Below are 23,628 nucleotides of genomic sequence, written 5' to 3' on the forward strand. Positions count from 1 at the left end.
GGGAAAGTTATCAGTCTTAAATAGACATATGTATTTAATATATACAGCATGGTTAAGTGACTTGTACAGTGCTTTTTAGTTTTCCATATATATTTCTCAAGTTACTTCCCTTTTGTGAACCGTTCCCATTCTTTGTACTTCAAGATCAGGATGTCTCTTGTTGTTTGCTAATTTATTTTCATTTGCTTAATTGTTTTGAAAAGGAGATAATACATGTGTGTCCTGCCCTGGATTCCCCACCTTTTAAGGGATGGCCCCTGGCTAGAACTGTCTAGACAGATGTAGTGCTCCATTCTCTAAAGCAGTCATGATATCGTAAAAACTCTGCTGTATACCCTGGTGCACACTTTTATTTGTAGATGTTTATATAGGAATATTCTTTCATTCAACAAATACCTGCTGAGCGCTACTGAGTACCAGGTACTCTTCTGTGTGTTGAGTGGGCAAGTGGAATGAGATCTGCCCAGTGGAGCTCCCATCCTTAGATCTATGGTTGGTGGCAGGGTGCAGACAGGCAGTAAAAAAGTGAATAATTACACGAAGTGAATTTAGATAATGATAATGACTATAAAGAAAACAAAGGAATATGGTATGGTAGTGTGAGTAGTCGAAGGAGTTGGGAAGGGATGGTCTGGTAAGGATTCTTGAAGGAGGGGATGTTTGACCAGGGAGACGTGAATAGTAACGCATGCCAAACACAGACTTTCGGGTCTGTGTTTAAAAGCATCGAAACTCGTTAAAGGCTTTAGTTCCTGCAATCCTATTCTTTATAAAAAGTGCTCATGTATGAAAATGTAATCTGAGCAATATGGATTTATTTGAACTTGAAATAAGTTTCCTAAGATTTTATTTGACTAAAAATGATCACTTCGGGAATATAGCTGTTCTACTTTAAAAACCAGAATGATGTTTTTTGGTCTTGATTTATGAGATTAAGAAAAGCAAGTTGTACTTTGTCATGTATCAGACACTTAGAAATGTGTCTGTTACACTCTATGATAGCAAATCTAGTTCTGAAGATTAAGTGATAAAACGACGCAGCTAGCTTATAACTGAATTTTTTAATCCTTTTTTCAGAAACTGATCACCCACGAGAAGTTTGAAAGTGCATGTGAAGAACTGAATAATGCATTACTTCGGGAACAACAGGCTCAGATGCTGCTGAACGAGCAGGCACAGCAATTGCAGGAGTTGAATTATAGACTTGAACTGCATTCCAGTGAGGAAGCTGACAAAAACCAAACTCTAGGAGAAGCTGTTAAGGTAGGAAAGTGTCTCTTGCAGTAGTGGTTTATTTCCTGTAGGTGTGGATCTTCGAGGGAATCATTTATAGCTCCTGCTAGGGAATAGACCCCAAGATCTGAAATTTTATCCTGTAAAAGTGTATAAGGATGGAATGAACTTGGTTCTGGGACCTCAATTCCAAGCGTGCATTCACATGTATCAAAAATGTCAAGTAGGTTTTACTTGGATAGTTGAAAACAAAGTAGGGGTATTTCCAGTAATTACTATTATTTCAAGTTTTTTTTTTCATTTACCTTCCTTGTTTCTTCTTCTCTTTAGTTGTTTTCTTTTACTTGTTTTATGCCCTCTGGACATTGAAACTCTACGTATCTTCTGGATTGTGTAAAGTTCTGGGTCTGGGTCTGTCTGATTCTTATATAAGTGTGTGCCTGGGGAGGAGGAAGGTTTGGTTAGAAAGAGTTGTTCTCCCTGTCATATATTTGTGGCAAAGCTACTTAGAAGGGAAAAGAGAAGTTACAATAAAATAGTTGCCATTTAGAAAATTTCATTAATGGATTTAGGACTATGGTATATTTGGAAAATGTTGACTATAAAGTTTAATAGAATTATACTGTATGTCTTCTTTGGAAAAATGTGTATTCATGTCTTCTGTCCACTTTTTAATTGGATCATTCATTTTTTGGGTGTTGAGCTTTATAAATTCTTTATCTATTTTGGATATTAACCCTCTATTGGATATGTCATTTGCAAATACCTTCTTCTGTAGGTTGCCTTGTAGTTTTGTTGATTGTTTCCTTCGCTGTGCAGAAGCATTTTATCCTGAAGTCCAGATAGTTTATTTTTGCTTTTGTTTCCCTTGCCTCAGGAGACGTATCTAGAAAGAAGTTGTGATGGCTAACATTAAAGAGGTTACTGCCTGTGTTCTCCTCCAGGATTTGTATGGTTTCAAGTGTCACTTTTAGGTCTTGAATCCATTTTGAATTCATTTTTGTTTTTGGTGTATTCTGATTTTTTTTAAAAAAGATTTTATTTATTTATTTGACACAGAGAGAAAACACAAGCAGGGGGAGTGGCAGAGGGAGAGGGAGAAGCAGGCTCCCCACTGAGCAGGGAGCTCGATGTGGGGCTCGATCCCAGGACCCTGGGATCATGACCTGAGCCAAAGGCAGATGCTTAACTGACTGAGCCACCCAGGTGCCCTCCCCTCCCCCCATTGTTTTTTGATGAAACTGAGAGAGTTCAGTTGACTTGCTTGGGGTCTTTGGCCTATAAATATAGAAACTGGGATTTAGTATTGTAGAAAAAATTAGAAACTAGTGAAATTTAAAAGAAGAAAATACAGATGAATTTAAAGAAGGAAATACAGATGACCTTAAAGAAAAAAAAACCTCCTAGGACTCCTAGGATACTATTAATATTTTGGGGTATATTTTTCCTATTATGTGTGTTAAGTCGAGCCATTTGAAATTGCTGTTTTTAAAAGTCAAAATCAGACAAATGCCAGCAATTTTATATGGTTCAACTTAATATATATAGGTTTTCTTACATAAATGAGAACATACAAACTATTTTATAACATATTACTTAATATATATTAATAATAGTTGTAGACATTCTTACTAACTGATACGATTCTGTGATATCAATGTTTTTTCTCCTTTTTTAACACAAGTAATAAATATTCATTATGTAAAAATAAGAAAATATAGATGAAGAAAAAGAAAAATCAAAAGAATCCCAAATCATATCATCAGATATATCCACAGTCAAAATTTTGTGGTATATTATTTCAGACCTTACATTTTGTAAATAATAGAAATATAACCAAATATAAGTTAATAAAAATACAATCATACTGTTATATATAATTTTTTATTTACTTTTTAAAAACATCATGTCAACAATTTCTTTCCATGCTAATAAAGAGAGCAGTGTCATCATTTTTAATGGCTGATGGAATTATTTTGAATATGCATAGTTTATTAACCTAGTTTCTTATTGTAGGTTTAGTTTCATTTCAGCTTGTTTCCTTCCTTCCTTCCTTCCTTCCTTCCTTCCTTCCTTCCTTCCTTCCTTCCTTCCTTCCTTCCTTCCTTCCTTCCTTCCTTCCTTCCATGTAATTCTAAGATGCGCAACCCTGTGGCTAAATCTTTATATACATATCTGTGATTATTTTCTTAGCATAACTTCCTAGATGAGGAATTACTAGCTGAAAGGCCACATGAGAAAAGTGTAAATATTATAAATTGGCCTACAGCAAATTTTTATCAGTTAACGTCTCTCCTAAAATGTATGGCAGTTTCACTTTTTACCTAACCTGGCTGTTACTACTTAAAAAATTTTGCCAATTTGATCAATGTGGCCTTGTCTCTCTGATTTGTATTTCTTGGATTACTAGACAAGTCGAACATTTTTAGAAATATATTGCTCAACATTTTTATGCTTCATGTCCCATTAATAGATAATGCAATTAACTAGGCTTTGACAAAGCATATAACTGTGTCCTCTTGGAGTCTTTTCTTTCTGTAATAGCTTGGCGTTTGTGTTTAGGTGTAGTACCTTCCGGCAGATGAAAAGCTGTTCATATTAATTTCTTGAAAATGCCAGTAGCTTAAATATTGTTGTCAGGAGTAGAGGATTGTTTAATTACTATCTCTTAATTAGAACTAGCAGGTGGTGACGTGAAAATGCTCTCTTGTGGGAGGCAGCACGGTTCAGCAGAAAGAACACTGGCCTTGGAACAAGTATTTCCAAATTCAAATCCCCATTCTGTCACCTGGGCAAATAACTTAACCTTTCTCAGCCTCAGTTTCATCTTCTGCAAAATTAGGGATAATGATACTTACGTTACAGAGTTTTTATGAGAATTAATTAAGATACTGGTTGAAAAACAAGTATATACTTGATAAATATTCTTTTGTGTTTTTCAGTGATACTTAAATAAATAGTTTTTTATTTGTCCTGTGCATAACTTCTTTTAAAAAATAAAGTGTCTTGGGACGCCTGGGTGGCTCAGTCAGTTAAGCCTCTGCCTTTGGCTCAGGTCCTGATCCCAGGGTCCTGGGATCGAGTTCTGCATCGGGCTCCTTGCTCAGTGGAGAGTCTACTTCTCCCTCTGCCTGCCGTTCCCCCTGCTTGTCTTCTTTTTAATAAATAAATAAAATCTTTAAAAAAAATAAAGGGTCTTCTTCTTTTTAAAAACAAAATAAGATCATGGGTACAAGATATGGGAAATACAGAAGAGAAAACAAGTTACTTATAACTTATCATCTGAAAACAACCAATTAACATTTTGGGGTTTTGTTTTTAGTCATATTTCTATATGTAATAGTTTTTTATAAATCATACTTTGGATGTGATGTTCAGAAAGGCCTTCCTTTATGTTACAGTTAGATTTTGACTAAGATACTCCTGTATTACAGTAGAGCATCAAAGAGTAAAGGGATCTCCAAGGACAAAAGTATTCAAACACCAACAAACCCCAATAAGTGGAATCAGAGTTAGCACTGTGAAAAGATGTGGGGCTTACCCTGCAGGCAAGTATCAAAGCCAATGTTGGAAGTAGGAGACAAAGCTTTGGGCTCCACCAGTAGATCAGGCCTTGAGCCTGAGTCTCCCGCACTAAGGAACTGCCTAATAACCTGAATGTGATAATCTCAGGTCAGTAGTGTCTGGGCAGAAGCTAATGTAAAATTTTCTCTAAAAGAAAGCCTGCCTAATTTAGTTCTTTCAGGAGCCCCCCACCAGACAAAATTCAGCAAAGAAACTGGCACATGGACAGGTATGTTAATCTTATATTCAGCCACATTGCTAAACTCTCTTGTCAGTTTGAGTGATACTTGATCTGTACTTTCTAGGGTTTTCTGCACAGAACATTACTTTATTTGTTCTATAGTGACAGTTTATTTTTCCTTTCCAAACCTTAATCTTTTTTTTTTTTTTTTTCCCCTTCCTTGCTGCACTGTCTGGGATTCAATGCTGAGTAGAAGTAGAGGTAGCAAGCATCCTTCACTTTCTCCTAACCTTGAAGAGAATCTTTTTCACATTTCTCCATTAAGAAGGAAGTTTGCTACAAGTTTTTAGTTGGTAAATCCTCACTGGGTTAAAGGAGTTTTCTTCCTAGATTATGCATAAATAAAAAATGAATGAATGTTGGATATGATCAGATACATTTTTATGTATCTATGGAGATAATTATATGATTCTTCTCTCTTATTCTGTTGGCATGTTGCATTGTATCAGGGATTGGCAAACTATGGCCCACAGACTGGGTTTGTATGGCCTGTGAACGAAAAATGTTTTTTAATGTTTAAAAGGATCATAAAAAACAAGCAAAGAAACAGCCCAAAGAAGAACATGAGACAGGAACTTCACGTGACACAGAAAGCCTAAACTATTTCGTATCTAAAGTTGCTGGCCCCCACATTATATTATTCAGTATTCTAATGTTAAGCCAGCCTTGCATACCTGAAATCAACCCCGTATAGTTGTGATGATTTTTAAAAATACATTTCTGCAGTTTGTTAATTTTTCACTTACGACTTTAAAATCGATGTTCTTAATCATGATTGTTTTGTAATTTATCTCTGTCATACTGTCCTTGTCATTTTCTTGGTATCAAAATTTTGCTCATGTGGAAGGACTCCCCTTTTTACCCCAAACACATGGAGTGGAAACTAGATAAAATATCACAAACGAATTGTGCAGTATATAGCTGAGCTTAAAACAAAGTGAGCAAAATACTTAGATACTAGAAAAAGAGAGGATATCCAGAACCAAATGGTGAGTCAGGTGAAGTCCAAAGAGGTCACTGTGGTGTGCACACCTAGCTGGGGGCTAAAGTTGGTAATCCTAATGTTAGGGAAATCCAGGCTTCCCTAGGATTAGACTAGGAAAGAGCTACCTGGGTGAAGCTGGAAGTCCACAAGGGCTGCCCCTCTAGGAAGTGGGGCGGAGACATTCCTGCCTACCTGCTACAGGGGAATTTGATATCTACTTTGGATATTGGGTAGGAAAAAAGTCACAAAAGAAACGAAGCCCAGGCTTGCGCCACACATAAGAATAAGGCCTTGGTTTACGCTACCTTCAAGTCCAAGGGCTGCTCTGCTGAGAAATGACCTTCCGTATGGCCTGAGAAGCAGGACAGCCAATCATGTTAGTTCCGGTCTGAGTCCAAGTCTGAAGGCAAGAGAGGACTGGTGTGTCAGCTTGAAAATAGGCAGAGAAAGCAAATGCTCCCTCTCTGACTTTTAAGGTCCAAAGGTACTTTAAAACATACTTTAAAATAAGGGTTTTTAAATGTTAGAAGAAATAAGGTAGAATAGAAATTATAAGACATGAAATAAAGATGCCATTGAAATAAAAAATGCAGTGAATGGTTTGAACATTGGGTAGACATTAAAAAGATGTTAGTGAACTGGAAGATAGTGAGGAAATCACCCAGAATGCTCTGCAGAGACAAAGTGGTGGAGAATAGGAAGTTAATACCAAAGAAAAAGAGAACTATATATATATATATATGTATATACATATATATATAAAAGATTTTATTTATTTATTTGTCAGAAAGAAAGAGAGAGAACAAGCAGGGGGAGTGGCAAGCAGAGGGAGAATCAGGCTCCATGCTGAGCAAGAAACCCGATGTGGGACTCGATCCCAGGACTCTGGGATCATGACCTGAGCCAAAGGCAGATGCTTAACCGAGTCACCCAGGCATCCTGAGAATGAGATATATTTAATAAATGAATGAAAGTAGAATAAAATTGACTGAAAAATATTTAATAAACTTTTAGAAGTAGAATCAGGGAAAAGCAATATTTTGAGCAAGAATGACTAAGAAGTTTTATAGATTTAAAGAAATACTTGCAACTTCTCAAATTAAAGGAACTCACTGAACTGTGAGCAAGATGAAAAAAAAATGAATAAGCACCTAGAAACATAGTAACGAAACTATAGAATAGCAGAGACAAAGAGAAAATCTTAAAATCTGTGGGCATAGGAAAGATGGTCTTTCTGTTGCTGATCTTGAATTAATGGAACTAGTTTAATAGTTATAAAATTCTCTAAGATCTCAAGTCAGTGAAGGGAACATGCTTTGAAGGCAGGAACTGTATAGATCTAGCATACCTCTGTATGATTGGGAGCTATAGACAAATGGATATGGAAAATATCATATGGAAAAAAGTGGAACAAGTCAAAGATTTTTATTATTTTTTCCCCACTTTCCCATTCCGTACCTCAGATATTTTACATTGTTGGTCTATAATATCTTTAGTGCTACTGAACCTTTGAAGCAATTTTTTTTTTTTAAAGATTTTATTTATTTGAGAGAGAGAGTGAGAGAGAGATCATGAGCAGGCGGGGAGGAGTACAGGGAGAAGCAGACTCCCCGCTGAGTGGAGAGCCCGATGCGCAACTTGATCCCAGGACCCTGGGATCATGATTTGAACTGAAGGCAGACGCTTAACTGACTGAGCCACTCAGGCGCCCACTCTTGTGGAGTTTCATAGGGAAGTTTCAAGTAAAACTTGAAAAAAAAAGCTACAGTATGAGGCACTGGCTTAGAACAGATTAGAGGTATAGTTCTCTTATTCTAACCTGTTATCTAGCTGGCCGCAAGGTCACCACCACTAAGGTCAGTGCCTGCATGCACTTTTGGGTATATGGAAACAGGCAAACCAGGAGGGAGGGTACCTCCAAGAAAGAATCTTGGAGTATTTATTGGTAAATGGCACTGACTGAAAGCAAACAGATTAAAAACCTGCCAACTTCTTGAGGCAATTGTGTTGCCTAAGAAACCACAAGTCTGGACTAAAATAGCCTTATACTCTCTGAGCCTTAAACAACAAATCTTAAATGAACTATCTATCCCCCCATTTTAATCAATGCACAGCATTCCATACTGTAAATATCATGGTTTATTTAGTTATTCATCTGCTGATGGCATTAGATCTGTGGCATTTTAAAAAAATATTATAGATTAGAGTAAGGAGAAACTGAATAACTATCCTGAAATGACATTGCTAATATGAAGAGATTTTTTTTTTTTTTACTTTTGCTCTCTCCCTGGTAAGTTTGACATTAAGAATGACCAAATCATTAGGATTAGAATAAAGGTATAGCTATAGTTGTCCCTCATTTTTTTCCTGAGAAAAGTTAGGTATCTATTAAATTCTGATAACTTTCAATTATATCAGAAATAGATTATTTATTATTTATAGAAAATTTAAACATATTTTTATGTTTATAAGATCATTTAATAAAGCCAATAATCTTTCTGTTAAGTTAAAAAATCATCTCCTGATTTATCTTTCTTAAAAAATAAATTCTGTTCATCTAATTAATATACATCTTTGAGCCATTGCTGTGTGGAGAGTACAGTACTTGGCTTTGTGGAGAATATATTGAATTTAAAAAAGAATACTTTTATCTTAATGCTTAGTGAGATTTTTGATATGACAATGGATGAGAGCTTCTGAAACTATTATAAAATCTTAAATTCTCTGAATTGTCACAGTTTGGGGATTTTGCAGACATTGGTTGAGAGAAAATGGCTTAGGAAAAAATAAGGATTTATTCACAGCAAGTCTCCCAAATAGTTCCTTTGTCTAATTTGGATCCAGCTCTTATTCAAGTGCCCTTTTCCATCATCATCATTTTTTTTAAAGATTTTATTTATTTATTTGAGACAGAGAGAATGAGAGACCGAGAGCATGAGGGGGAGGAGGGTCAGAGGGAGAAGCAGGCTCCCCGCTGAGCAGGGAGCCCGATGCGGGACTCGATCCCGGGACTCCAGGATCATGACCTGAGCCGAAGGCAGTCGCTTAACCGACTGAGCCACCCAGGCGCCCCTCCATCATCATTTTTTAAAAAGATTTATTTATTTATTTTAGAGAGATTGAGAGCCCGAGTGAGCACCGGGAGGGGTGGAGGGAGAGGGAGAGAGAAACTTTAGCAGACTCCTCGCTGAGCTCGGAGCCTGACCCTGAGATCACGACCTGAGCTGAAACCAGGAGTCGGTCGCTCAACCGACTGTACCACCTAGGGGCCCTGGATTTTTTGTCATCGTTTATGTCACCTGCCTATTTCTATCTTGTCTACACTCCATCAAGTGGCAGCAGACTCACAGGGTCTCAAAGACGCCTCTTCCCAGCTCCCTGGATCATTCCTCACCTTCTTGCAGCTACTCTGGTTTTTTCTTGTTTATGTCTCAGTTTTAATAGAAAATTAACTCTATGCTTTATTATTTTCCATTCTCAAACTTAAGTACACTTAGATTAGAAAGAAGCAAGAAGAAAGAGTATGTTCTTTAAAATTCAAATGGAATAATTTGCAGGGATATTTTGGAGCTGGAACAGTTGTGGCAAAGGGTCACATTTTATGAATATTTACCTTCTTTTCATTAAAAATGTACTAAGTTTTATACTATTCATAAAACTATTTGACATACTCTGGGGGTACAGAAGGTGACTTATTGCAATGAAGTTACTTATTTACATAATTTTGAATAAATAGCTATATTTTTTTCTGTTTAACTTTTAAACAAAAGAGCCCTCAAATTCATTTACCTTAAAAATTTAAACATTTTTTAGTCGATAAACCCTGATTATAATAATTAACATCTATCACATAACCCACTTTCATAAAGTGGGATTATTAACATCATTACTTAATTTAAAAGTCTTATCATTTTTTACTTTAATCCCATATATTTTTTATCTTCCTAATGACTTATACCGTTGAGACCTATAGGGTAGTCAATTATATTTCAAGGTCAGAGAAAAAAGAATTAACAATAGCTCTCAGAACATTTTTTAAAAATATTAATTTAGCAGAGAAGATTCAAGCTAGAATCTAGAAGATCCATAAAAAGTTCTTATTCCTATTTTGTTAATCTGAACAACATAAAAATATATAATAAAATAAAATAAAACTCCTTTTCTGTTTAAAATTATTACGACATAATTTACTTTTTTCAAAAATGTATGCTCTCATATATAATTTTAAAATGCCTTCTCCATGTTTAAATGGAGAAGTGGCAATTTGGAATTAGAGATGCCATGTTTCTTAATTGCGTACTAACCTTTGGTTAGATCATATTTTAAATATTACTGAAATTTACTGAAAGTATTTTGAATCATACAGTTCAATTTTGTATAAAGTTTTTTACAAACATTACCTAGTTTGTTTTTCTGATTAAACATGATCAAAGTAAGAAAAACTTTAAAAACATAGAAAAAACAAAAGTGTGAGGCGCCTGGGTGGCTCAGTCGTTAAGCGTCTGCCTTCGGCTCAGGTCATGATCCCGGGGTCCTGGGATCGAGCCCCACATCGGGCTCCTGCTTGGTGGGAAGCCTGCTTCTCCCTCTCCCACTCCCCCTGCTTGTGTTCCCTCTCTCGCTGTGTCTCTCTCTGTCAAATAAAGAAATAAAACAAAAAACAAAACAAAACAAAAAGAATGCAAGCCCCTTATCACACATATGTAACTATTATTAATATTTGGCAAATAAAACTGCAAGTATGCTATATAAAGTTTTGCATCCTGTTTTTTAGGCAGAGTGGCATTATTTTTACATTTACATTCACACCATTCTGGCATCTATTAGAATTTAGACCGTAGGTATGCAAAAGTAGAAACAGTCATCAGTTACAGGTTAACAGTATGATCTAGACCAGAGATAATGGTGGCTTGGAACAGGGTGCTCGGTGTAAAGAATGATGAGATTCTGGATATATTTGCGTTTTGATGGTAAAATGTGCAGAACTTCTGGTGGGTTAGATGTGAAGTGTGAAAGAGATGAGTCAAGGATGATTCTCAGCGACCGGGTGAATGGGATTGACAATAAATATAAATGTTAAAATTATTTAAGAAGCTTATCTTAATAAGCCATATACTATTCCATCTTAAATATATTTAACTATTTTCTTGTTGTTGGATATCCAGAGCGTGTCCATTTTTCACTATTAAAATTAAGATGAGCACCTTATAATTAAGTCTTCAACTACATAGCTGCTTATATTCTCAGGATAGAGCTCAAGAAGCAGGATTTATTGGATCAAAGCTATAGATATTTCAAGTTGGGGTGTGTGTGTATGTGTGTGTAAGCCTATGAATATTTTTTCAGATCTGTATTTACATCTGGTGTATATATCTGAAAAGGTATATAAGAGCACCTGCTTGGGGTGCTGGGTGGCTCAGCTGGTTGAGTGTGGGACTCTTCATTTTGGCTGAGGTCATGATCTCATGGTCGTGAGATCAAACGCTGCGTTGGGCTCTGAGCTCAGCATGGAGTCTGCTTGAGATTCTCTCTCTCCTACTCCCTGTGCCCCTTCCCTCCCTCAAATAGATAAATAAATAAGTCTTTTAAAAAAAAAAAGAGCACATGCTTGACCCCATTCTCACCAGCATTAGGTATCATTAGGTATTGCTGTTAAAACACAAATCAAAGCCAAGAACATTTGCCAGTGTGGCAGATAAGTAAACCTGTTTGTTTTTGGTTTTGCACTGAGCGTAAAATGAACATGAATTTCCCCTACATAGGTGTTTTTTTGTTCAAATAGTTTTATGTAAGGTTAATTTGTTATTTGTAGTGTAGTTTTATTATTTATTTATTTATTTATTTTTTGGAGGGGGAGGGACAGAACAAGAGGGAGAGAGAAGATCTTAAGCAGGCTCCACACTCAGCACGGGCCGACACAGGGCTCCATCCCACAACCCTGAGGTCATGACCTGAGCAGAAACCAAGAGTCAGACACCGAGCTGACGGAGCCACCCAGGCACCCCTGTAGTGTAGTTTTAGAAAAGAGGGAGAACAAACACTTCTGAGTATATACTTTAGTTAGACGCATTGGTAAGGTACTTCATAATATTTTATTTTACAGTTGTGACATTTTAAGAGATAAGTATTATTCCTTACATTGTGTAGATGAAGAAACAAAAATAATTGGAAAAAACTTGACAATATATATGACGTGAGGCTGCTTTATATACAAGCCAGATGTGTTTGTTAATATTGCTTAAAAGGTTTTTCTTTAGATCCTTAAAGAGGATCTTTAAAGAGTGTTATTGTTGAAAACTTTTAATGTTAATTTATCACAGGAGGAAAATTTCATATTTTTATATTTAAGAAAAATAAAATGCTTCACACCTTTTTAATTTTAAAGATTTTATTCATTTATTTGAAAGAGAGAGAGACAGAGCATGAGCAGGGGGGAGGAGGCAGAGGGAGAGGGAGAAGCAGAGTCCCCACCGAGCAGGGAGCTGGTCGAGGGGCTTGATCCCAGGACCCTGAGATCGTCACCTGAGCTGAAGGCAGACGCTTAACTGACTGAGCCACCCAGGTGCCCCACTTCACACCTTTTTTTAAAAGTTGATAAACGCCATATATATTTTTTGGTGTATTATAAGAATATTTTCATGACAGAATAAAAAATTATTTGCCTTTAAACAAAGTCATTCCTAGGATCAGTTTTAGAAGATATTATTGCTTCTAGACTTGAAAGTATGCATATTTCTATTATCTATTATATATTGCCTGCTTAAAGAAAATTCAATAGCAATGAATCTGATTTTCCCCTATCAAGCCACTTAATCATACTCTGAATTAGGCTACACGGTAGAGAAAAATCTCTTTTGAACTTTACAAAAAGGAATTGTACAGTTTATTACCAAAATTTCCATTTTATTAAAAAATGACATTGACTTTGGTTTTAATCGTATTCATATGTATATATACAGATATATACACACAGTTTTATGTATATACGTATGCATATAATTATATACTCTATATAAATAAATTACATAGATTTCATTTATATGTTTATATACAATATATAATGCAATTTATATATAAGAATTTTATATATAATTATTTCTACTGATATATTAATTGTATATGTGAGTATACACACTATAGGTGTACGTATATCTGAGTATATGGATGTATGTTGGAATGTACACTGTTAAAAACCTATTTTATGACATGTTTTGGGTGTGGTCTTTGTCATTTGCCTGTTCAGTCTTCTGTTGGCTCCTTGCCCTTAAGGTCACTTCCAACAGTTAGTGGTATGCTGCCCCCAGGTGGTAGCAAGTGTTTGGATTTACATGATCTTTTTGTCTGGATTGACAAAGCCTGTGCTTTCGCTAAGACCTAGATTAGAATTGTGAATTTCACAGGATTTTCTTTTTTTGCAATTAATAAAAATCTTTATTAAAATAGCTGAACATAGCAAAGTTCATACAGGAAACTGGCTGATTTCTCTACTGTAAGCTCTTAAGAAACAAATATTTGTGTACAATTTGGTAGCTCTCTTACTAATCCTTTACTCTTGTCTTATCTCTAGACTCATCATTGTACTTTGTTTAGAATGGTCCCTTAATTTGCTCGGACAGCCTCTGGTGGTCCAATCATTGCCTGAATTCCAACATGGATCACAGTATCACGGCATGAGACTTAAGGCCAGTCTGCTGTTAAAATGTTTCCTTTCCTCTTGGGTTCTCAGACTTGGATGGCAGTAATCCACTTACTATGCTTAGGGAAGTAATAATAATTAAAGAGACCGAAGGAGGTTACTTTTCTTCTGCTCTAACTCTCCCATATCCCCTCTCGTGGTATGCAGGCAGAACATAAAGAGAATCACCCCAGCTTTTCTTTTCCCTCCATCTATGGCTAAGTCTCAGATGACAGTACTTTTCCAGTTCACCCTATTAGAAATAGAACCTATCGATTTGTTTTTGTTTGCTACAGACTCCTGCCTTAAAAATACAAAGCACATAATTGATAACTGAAAACACAGACAAGGAGTAAGTGAGACCAGGCAATGGGTAGATCAGTCATCCTAGCATTAGTTCAGAGAATGTTCCTTTGATGATGTAGGCAGAGTGGGAATGTGGCTGTCACACCTGGGGAATCTCTTGAGGACCTTGAACATCATACCAACGCTATCACCACTGTGGACCAGAAATTGTATATACGCTTCTGTAATCCTCACCATTACCTGGAAAGATACGTATAATAATACACAAATATAAATATATAATGAATTAAGGATCAGTTATTAATACATTTGCCCAGGATCACGTGTTTGTGGGTTGTGGAGTCAGCATTTCAATTCAGGATCTGCCCAACTTCACAGCCCGTCCTATTTCCAATATAGCATTTTCTTTTAGAATCTGGGGCATTTTATTTTCTCTGATGGATTTTTTAGAAAAGCAGATTGGTTAAAATATCTAGAAATGGAAATCAGAATAATTCTAGAAATGTCTTCATCTGCAGCTGTTTAGCTCTCAAAAGCTTATCCTCATGTGAGTGTAATTCAGCCTACTTCAAGTTCAGCTCAGTCTTGGCAGCAGGAGAGTACCAAAATGAGGCAGATGCTAAGCCTCGGGAGGATTATCGTTCTTACTTTGTGGAGTAATACTTGATAGATGCTTCAAAATTCAACCTCATTTTCTCCTGCTTCCCCCCACCATGCCTTCTCTCTTTCTGGAACACATATCAGCCTGTCAGAAGTCGAATATCCTGGTTTGATCCTCTATGGTTCTTACATTTTCTCTTATATTTTCTTTTTGTTTTTGATTCTGGTCAAGTGATAAGTTTAATTTTTCTGTTTAGATATTTTATATTGGTATTCATTTTTGTATCTTCTTAAGTTATAGTTTTTTATATTGTGTGTTTAATAGACAATAAACAATTATTTAAGTTCTCTTTCTTCTGAGGTCTTTATGTATCTTTCCTGTTTGTTTCTGTTGCCCCCTTTCTTTCGTTTGGGGGGGGGGGGGTTGTCAAAGACTATATTTTACAGAAATAGCCACAGTAATATTTCTGGTCCCTCAAATGCTTCCAGAATTTTGCCAGCCCAGTATTAAGAGGTCGAGTCTGTTTCCCTCTCTTTGAAGTTGGGTGGGCCTTCGTGACTACCCCTGTGAACAGGATAAGGAAGAAGTGATCTGCCTGACTTTTAGCACTAGGTCATAGGAGGCAACCTGGCTTCTGCCTGTTCATTCTCTTCTCTTCCTCTCGGCTTCTCTCTCTTTTTTTTTTTTTTTTTTTTAAGATTTTTATTTATTTACTTGACAGAGAGAGACACAGCGAGAGAGGGAACACAGGCGGGGGGAGTGGGAGAGGGAGAAGCAGGCTTCCCGCCGAGCAGGGAGCCCGATGCGGGGCTCGATCCCAAGACCCTGGGATCATGACCTGAGCCGAAGGCAGACGCTTAACGACTGAGCCACCCAGGCGCCCCACTCTCGGCTTCTCTTGAGTATCTGTCAGTGTTCTCTGTTGGGAATCCAGCCATCGTTCTCTGGAGGCCCAGGCCACGTGGTGACCTACGTATGGCTGTTTTCAGCTATCGGCCTCGGCGAAGGCCTAACGCAACAAGCCAGGATCCATCCACTGCCAGACACGTGTGAGTGAGCCTTCAGATGATTTCACACTCTGGCCTGCTGCTGAGGCTCCAGTTATCAAGGAGCAGAGACTTGCAGTCCCTGCCATGCCCTGTCTTACTACCCGACCCCCAGAACCCACGAGCCTAATAAGTGGTGGTTTCACATCTTTTGGAGGGGTTTGTTCTGTAGCCCAGTGACTGGAACCAAGGCTTTCCTCAAATTTATGGTAGGATTTGTGTGGTCACTCACATTTAAAAATGAAGAAAAAGGGAAGACTTGGTGACTGGTTTGCTTTCCTTTAGAGCAAAGGGCTGTGAGCCGGCTATTGGGCTGTGTGACCCCCAGATGAATATGCTGGTCTTTGTTCTGTGGCACTGATGCTCATAACCCAGCTGCCTCTTTCTCTCCGAGAGAACTCACCCAATTCTTGTTTGGCTTTAGTTTGTCTTATGGAATAAATGTCTTTTTTTTTTTTTTTTTTTTTTTCTTTTTTCTTTTTCTCTTGCAAGCAAATGTCTGTTTACAGTGGGTTCTGCATGATTGGGGAGGAGCATGTGGGTGTGGTTGGTCGGTCTGAGTATAGCCCTCCCATGCATTTCTGTCTTCCACACTTTAACTTACTGCTGCCCTATATTGTGCCTTATGTTTTCATGTCTTAAGCATCTGCCAGGTGGTAGAGCACCACTCCTCTTCTCTGTACAAGGCTTCCACATGTCCTTGAGGCCGAAGGCTGGAGCCTCCTCTGCTGTGTTTCATTTGAAGTCTTTCTTCTGTTAATGATCCCTCTCCCTTTATTTTTGTTGTTGTTTGTTGATACTTTTCCCTCAAATGGAGTTTTGATAGGGGAAAGGATTCATCTTGAATTGGACTTTGGGCCTCCTTGAATCGGTTGTCTATGTTTTTATAAAAATCTTTCATTTCATTCAAATTTGAGAATGTGCTTCATACACACCTAAGACTATGCCATATTGTTCCTCATGATGATTAAAAAATTTACATGTATCTGATATTATCAGCTCCTTCTTATTCCTGATTTTGTGTATATGTGTCTTTAATCTCATTAAAATTATTGGGTGAGAGTGCCCTAAGTTTTGTTCCTTTTAGATTGAATAGTCCACTTGGGTTAAAAAAATCTTGTGATTCTTGGACCTCTAGTTTGTTGTAGCTGAATAAGCATCTCTGCTTCTAAGCTATCCTTTCTTTGTGCCTGAGCAGTTAATGTGAGAATTCTCCATACCGACCTGCTTTCCAGTAGGTGAGAATGAGGTAAAAGGATTAATCTTGTTATTACTTATAACTCATTAAAAAAAAATCTGAGGTGAGGACCTTTCTTTTTTAGAAGTCTTCAATAGTAGGGCTTCATAAGAGGGTAAAGGTAAAGGCTATAGGAATAAAGAAGAATAAAAGATGAATTAATATTTTACTGTGTAAGATTAATAGTATTCCTAACATAAAGAGATTAGGGTGGAGAATACGAGAAAGATTAGGATCTCAATTTTTGGCTTTATTGAATTTGAGAGGATCATACGTTTGAGTGAGGAAATGGTTAGTTGTCTGTAGTAGTAAAGTGTTGTCAAAGATGTAAGGAATAGATGAAATACCTCGAAGATGTGAGAGGGCAAATGTAGGAAAGATCTAAATTTGGAAGACAGTAAGAAAAAGAGGAGGTAGAGAAAAGCAGGATCTAGAAAAGTCCTATGTGAAGAATTTCATTGGAAGTATGTTTAATGATGTCAAATGCCCAGAAATATTACATAGTAACTGAGTCTATGCTGAACACTTTAAGATATTTCTGCACATGCTTAGATTTATATGTAGAAACTCCGTAAGAGAAGATAGTTTTCAAAGGAGATATTTGCTCAACAGAGAGTGAATGTTCCTGTTTCCACGGAGACTGAAGTTCATGGGGGAGAACAGACCTGGGTACACTGACGTGTAGTACAGAATGGAGAGGGCCATTATAGGGACAGAGGGCACTGCAGAAGTCTGAATGATATTTGTAGAAACTGTAGGTCGTCAGAGAGTTGTTAAGTTTTACATTAAGACTATTTTTCTCTGTAGCATTATTTTACTCCTTTCTAAAAACAGAAAAAACAGAAAATTTTCTAATTTTAGAAAATTAGCTGCTTTTAATAAGTCAGAGAAAGACAAATACCATATGATTTCACTCATATGTGGGATTTAAGGAACAAAACAACTGAGCAAGCGGGAAAAAGAAGAGAGAAAGACAAACCAAGAAACAGACTTTTTTTTTTTAAGATTTTATTTTTTTATTTATTTGAGAGAGAGAGAGTGAGAAACAGCATGAGGGGGGAGAGGATCAGAGGGCAAAGCAGGCTCCCTGCTGAGCGGGAGCCCGATATGGGACTCGATCCCAGGACTCCAGGATCATGACCCGAGCCGAAGGCAGTCGCTTAACCAACTGAGCCACCCAGGCCCCCCAAGAAACAGCCTCTTAACTCTAGAGAACAAATGGATGGTGACCAGAGGGGTGGGTGAGGGGGATGGGTGAAATAGGTGATAGGGATTAAGGAGCGCACTTATGATGAGCACCGGGTCTTGTATAGAACTGTTGAATCACTATATTGTACAAACTAATACAACACTGTATGTTAACTATTACTGGAATTAAAAAACAGTAAAATTGAAAAAAACTCTCAAAAAATTAGCTTCCATTGATTTGCAAAAATAATCACAAAGGTGTGTGTACCTTTAGTTGACCAGTGAGCCTCCTCCTTGCCTGGCATACAGAAGAGGCTGGGCACTGGCCGTTGGTGTGTTGAGTCCTGCTTGTTCTTGGAGAATGGTGCAGCCAGAGGTCAGATTTCACACAGCAAAGAATAGCAAGCATTCAGTTTATTGAGTGATTACTGTATCTGGTTCTGCTGGGTATCAGAAATATATTGCCACCTTGAATCCTCTCAACAACCTATGATCTAGGCAGCATAATTTCCTTTTTTTCCAGACTAGGAAAATAAGACTCAGGAATATTAGTCATTTGACCGTTTCCTCAGCTAATAAATATTAAGGTAGGACTCTGTATATAGATCTGTTGGTTCTAACATTCCTACTCTTTTATTATATTTGGTATGTGGATGGGCAATGAACGTAGTAGATGAAGAAAGATTTTGACTTTGGGGAAGCACCAAAGGGCAAAACGAAAAGATGGTACTTGATAACCCAGAGGAAGTTTAAAGAAATTAGGACCATCCAGTTATGTCTGAATGGAAAGCCACGATTCTGAACATGCATCAAGATGAGAGAGAATGAGAAGAAAGAAAGGGAGAGATGGAAGATGCGAAGATGCGAGATTGGATACACAGGGCCCAGGAATGTTAGTGACTAATTTTAAGGTCTAAAGCATCTAAAACTTCAGTTGCTATAAATCTGCTAACTGTGTCTTCTCTCTTACTGAAAAGACTCTGCAAAACTTGCTATGCACGAGATTCATGTTAGATATGTTAAAACTATGTGTAAACTGTGTGTAAGAGCTATGTTAGAACTGTATGTAAAAACTATGTGTCCTAATGGTAGCAAATATCAAAAGCACCTTGCTACTGACTGAGACTGGGGCTGTCTGAGGAGATCGCTTGTTTATTAAACAAAAATCTACTCTCTTTGGTAGAGGAGCTGCTGTTCCTATAGACTTGCTGAGATTTGAATAGGTCTTTGGTCCCCAAGCAGTGATATGCCTGGTAGAAGCCAGAAAATTCCTTGTTGGACTGCTGTTTTTATTTAACAAGTGACTAAGGCATTAAGTGAGTACCTAGTTTAAACTAAATATCCTTACAAGAAAGTGTTTTTGTTGCTTGTTTCTCAGGTGGTGAAAAATTCTGACAAGGCATGAAAGGTACCAGACGTAGATGATGTGTTGAGATTTACTTCAGCCTTAAATGTTCCAGATATGCTGTAATCAGAGGGCACATAAACATACCTCTATGATATTATAATTCATATATTCTTCCAGTGACAGAAAAAGCAGGGGTATTTATTTTCTACGCTCTGTACTACTGTTTGCTGCCTGTTAGAAGGAAAGTATATTAAAAAAAAGATTTCCCCCAAACAAAACAAATAAAACTGCAGAACAGTTACCTGGTCTTTTCAATAGATTCTAATGATAATAAAGTCCATAATAATAGGAAGTGCAGATATTGAAAATTAGAGATTCTCATTTGATGCAATTCTTTTTCTCGCGTGAAACCATACACTCAAAGTCTTTGATCATAATGTCAAAAACTTTTTTTTCTCTGAAATACTGATTCTTTGCTTATGTGGGCGAGTAGAAAGTGAAGCCACTGGATATTGGAGGGTAATCAAGAACCTATTGATATTGTCAATATTGTGCATATTTGCAATTCTGTAGAGATCGATTTCAAACACTGTTTAAGAATTGTGTAGAATTTTAAGTATTTAGAAATTGAACATGGAGATCCTGTTGGAATTTCTTTAAAGTTGAGTGATTCGTTATATTATAAATGAGTTCCCTTCAGCCATTCAATTTGGCTCTTTTCCCCCTCTTTTCTTAAGGCCATAACTTAATTTTTATGATCACAAAATTGTACTTTGCAAGTACTTTTAAAAAAATGTTAGCAACTTCAAAGACCAAATGAAAATGAAACTAGAAGTTAGATCATGTCAGAGAAGAGAGCTAAACTAGGAATTTTTTTAGTGTCTAAGAATTAAAACCACACTTGACACTTTCTTAATCTTCTATTTCTATTAATTTATGAGACCTGGAACTGGAGGCTTAATGGTATTATTTCTACCTTGTAATTATACTAATAAACATCTTTGTCCATGACCTTGGAATTTATAGTGCAGCAGGAAAGATTTATTGACTTACGCTTTGGAGGAAATATGGGATTATTGCATAAGTAGATTGCATGTTAAACACATGTACTTGCATACCATTTATTCCAGTTAGTTTGAGCTATAACTTGTCTTTTTCTTTCAAAAACAGAGAGGGTTCTTGTTAAATCCAGATTCCTGAGAGATCTTTGTTGTATTACCGAGTCAACTACAAAGTAACTACTTTACCTTGAAATGTGCAAAAGGAATCAATAGGCCTACAAAACTGTCTTTTAAAAAAATATTTGAAATCATATTTTTCCTGGTAGCCTGAATATCAATGCATATGACTTTTCTGGGTTTCTTTCTTTCTCTGGTTTTGTTGCAATATTAAAGTCCCTTATAGTTAGTTAGAGGGTGTTTGGGTATTTTGGTTTTGATTTCTTTTTTTGTCCCCTGCCCTGGCCTCCTATTTGTTTGTCTTGCTTTTCCGTAGAGAAGTACAGCTTGCAAGGAAGTTTCCTTAGGGTGCCTTTACTTTTCACCTTAATCAACTTTCCCCATGATCTCTGTTTCCTTTTCACTAAAGTTTAAGTCCACAGAAATTTTTATTTTTCCAACTTTGGGTTATTAAACGCCAAAGAAAGTACAGATAAGTCCACAGCGGGCCTGCACACGTCGAATACACTTCTCAGTGATAGTCAAGTCAAATCTCTTTCTCTTCTAATTTGACCTTATTCGGCTCTGGTTGGCATTTGATCTCCTGGCCCTGCATACTTAAATGAGGTCGTGATTTCATCTGAAATATACATTTCAGTCTGAAAACCACTATTTTCAAGTATATGTAAACTATTTGCAATTTTGTGAATGATATTCATTTACATTATGCCACAGGAAGTATATAATGACTGAAGTTGATTTTTGCCACTGTTAAGTGAGTCTTTAGTTTCTGTGATTAATTGAACTGATAATATGCTAAAAGTATTTTATGTCATTTTTATAATTTTATGACTTGGATTTCTCAGAAGGGCTTCTCTGTAATTTTATAAATCTCCATCGTGGACTGTGGCTTCAGCACTGTGTACATTTTGTTAGCATTTTTGTTCTTTGATTAGATATGATTTTCTCAGCACTCTGCTAAGTAATTTGCAGACAATATCTATTCTGTAAAACAATTTTTGAGTTAAGTATTATCATCCATAATTTGCAGATGAGGAAACCAAGGCACAGAGAATTTAACTTGCCCCAGGTCATAGAGCTAGTAATTGGTGGAACAAGAAACAGAACCCAGAGATGTTTATTGATGCGGAGAATAGTAAGACTTTCTCTATTAGAAAAATTATTTTCTTTGAATGCACTACAAAACTGACCCAAATTGTACAGTTTAATTACAAACATTCCATGGTTAACTATGAAAATACTGTTATTTGTTGTTTCGATGGCTCCATTTTTAAATTAGCTAACAGTATATTATAACTTAAAGGACTAATCAAAATTTATTTACTCTCTGAATGTGTTTTAGTTTTCATTAATCTGAGACTCAGTGGTGGTTTTGTTTCAGAAATAATTTAATTTAACTCTGATCAAATATAGTAACCAACTTTAGAATATTACATTTGTAATGGAATGAACATAAATATAAATGTCTCAGACTTTGGAGGTAATTATCTAATTATATGTTTACATTTCTGACATGATTATATGGCAATGTTTAATTCATTTTAGAGGTAATTTTACCCCTATGTGGAGCTAAGAATTCTAAATCATTATTTCATTCTGTTTATAGGAAACATTTAATTAACATGCTCGAGTTTTATTTGGAAGTTTATTAATATTTCACTCTTACATTGCTAACTTAACATGAGATTTCAGAAAACACCAGTATTTACTGATCTTGAAATACTGCATTTTATTTTAGTATTTTCAGTTAAAGGGTTACCTGATGAATGACTTTGTCATGCTTTGGTCTTACAGAATGCTGGCAAGTATTATTTACTATGTTTTAATTAAAACTATATATAAGGTAGTATTAACCTCTATAAAATTTGAATGCCTGAAACTAAAGGGTAAAGTAAGTTTGTCAGTTTTGTCTTCTGATAGCCAAAAACCTGCCAAATTCCAAAATGTAGTTAGGGAGGTGTATGTAATAAGGATTATTGTTAAGAGCACCAACAAGGAAAATCTCTGTGATGGATGAAACAGGAAGCACCTTTATAGTGGTTTCATCTTATTTCAGGAGTAAAGTTAGAGTATCAAAGCAGATCAGAATCATCAACAGCGCTTCTGTGATGGAAATAGAATTCGTCTGTTTTTCTGATCTGAGTCCTGTGACACAGAACAGACATAGAGTCCTTATGGAATTTAGAAAATCATTTGTCTATGAAGAGTGTGGGTTTAGGGCATTTATGGCTAAAAGTCTTAAAAAGAAACAACTTTAGTTATGGTGGGGGTTTGGCAAAATCCCCTAAATCAGATGGATATGTATTATGATGTGACTATTAGCTTAAGGAATACTAAGCCCCTTACTGCTTATTCTCTGAAAGGGAAACAAATCATTGAAATCTTCTAATCTTCTTTCCCAAGGAGTTGGATAAATGATAGTGATTAAATGTAACTGCATATTTGATATGCATTTGATAAAAGGTTATATAACTGATTAATTTCTTTCCCTTGTTTAGTAGAGCACATTTACAAAATCAATTTCAATTACTATTGTTATGATATCCTGTATATAAATTTAAATTAAGGTTTTGTGATGAAAGTTGATCTTATAAAAATTTTGACAGTTGCATTTTTTGTTACCTAGAGTTTATACATATTATGTTGAAAATAATGGAAAAATACTAAGAGTATTTCTGTTGTCATTTTGGCATATACCTTTCAAAGTTTTAAATGTAAACATTAATATATTTGCATGCATATTAGTAATGTATACAGTATACCATAGATGTATTTGAAAATATGGTGTCATGTTTTACAGTATTATAGTACCCCTCTTTTAAATTTAGAAATATATCATGGCCATTTTAAAATGTCAATAAATATAATTTCTTTTTAAGAAGGAAAAGAAAAAGAACAAAGAATTGCTTAGACATATTTTGTCCTCATTATATCTTTGAGTGGAAAATATTAAAATAAAATATACATACACTAAATATAGAGAAGGTTTTAGAATAAAATTTTTTTATCAATTATAGCTGTACATA

The 23,628-nt window shown here is 36.1% G+C and overlaps 1 protein-coding gene across 1 annotated transcript in view; it reads left to right on the top strand.

The window, feature by feature from the left end:
• Positions 1–23,628, top strand: part of CCDC171 (coiled-coil domain containing 171) — a 304,666-nt gene that overhangs the window by 175,826 nt on the left and 105,212 nt on the right. Inside the window, exon 21 of the mRNA XM_064580122.1 lies at positions 1,078–1,263. Coding sequence (XP_064436192.1) covers positions 1,078–1,263 — 186 coding nt within the window. The remainder of the gene's footprint in view (positions 1–1,077; positions 1,264–23,628) is intronic.

Source organism: Mirounga angustirostris, unplaced genomic scaffold (assembly GCF_029215605.1).
Source record: "Mirounga angustirostris isolate CCGP_5_RB_7025 unplaced genomic scaffold, mMirAng1.0.hap1 SCAF_15, whole genome shotgun sequence".
Classification (NCBI taxonomy): domain Eukaryota; kingdom Metazoa; phylum Chordata; class Mammalia; order Carnivora; family Phocidae; genus Mirounga; species Mirounga angustirostris.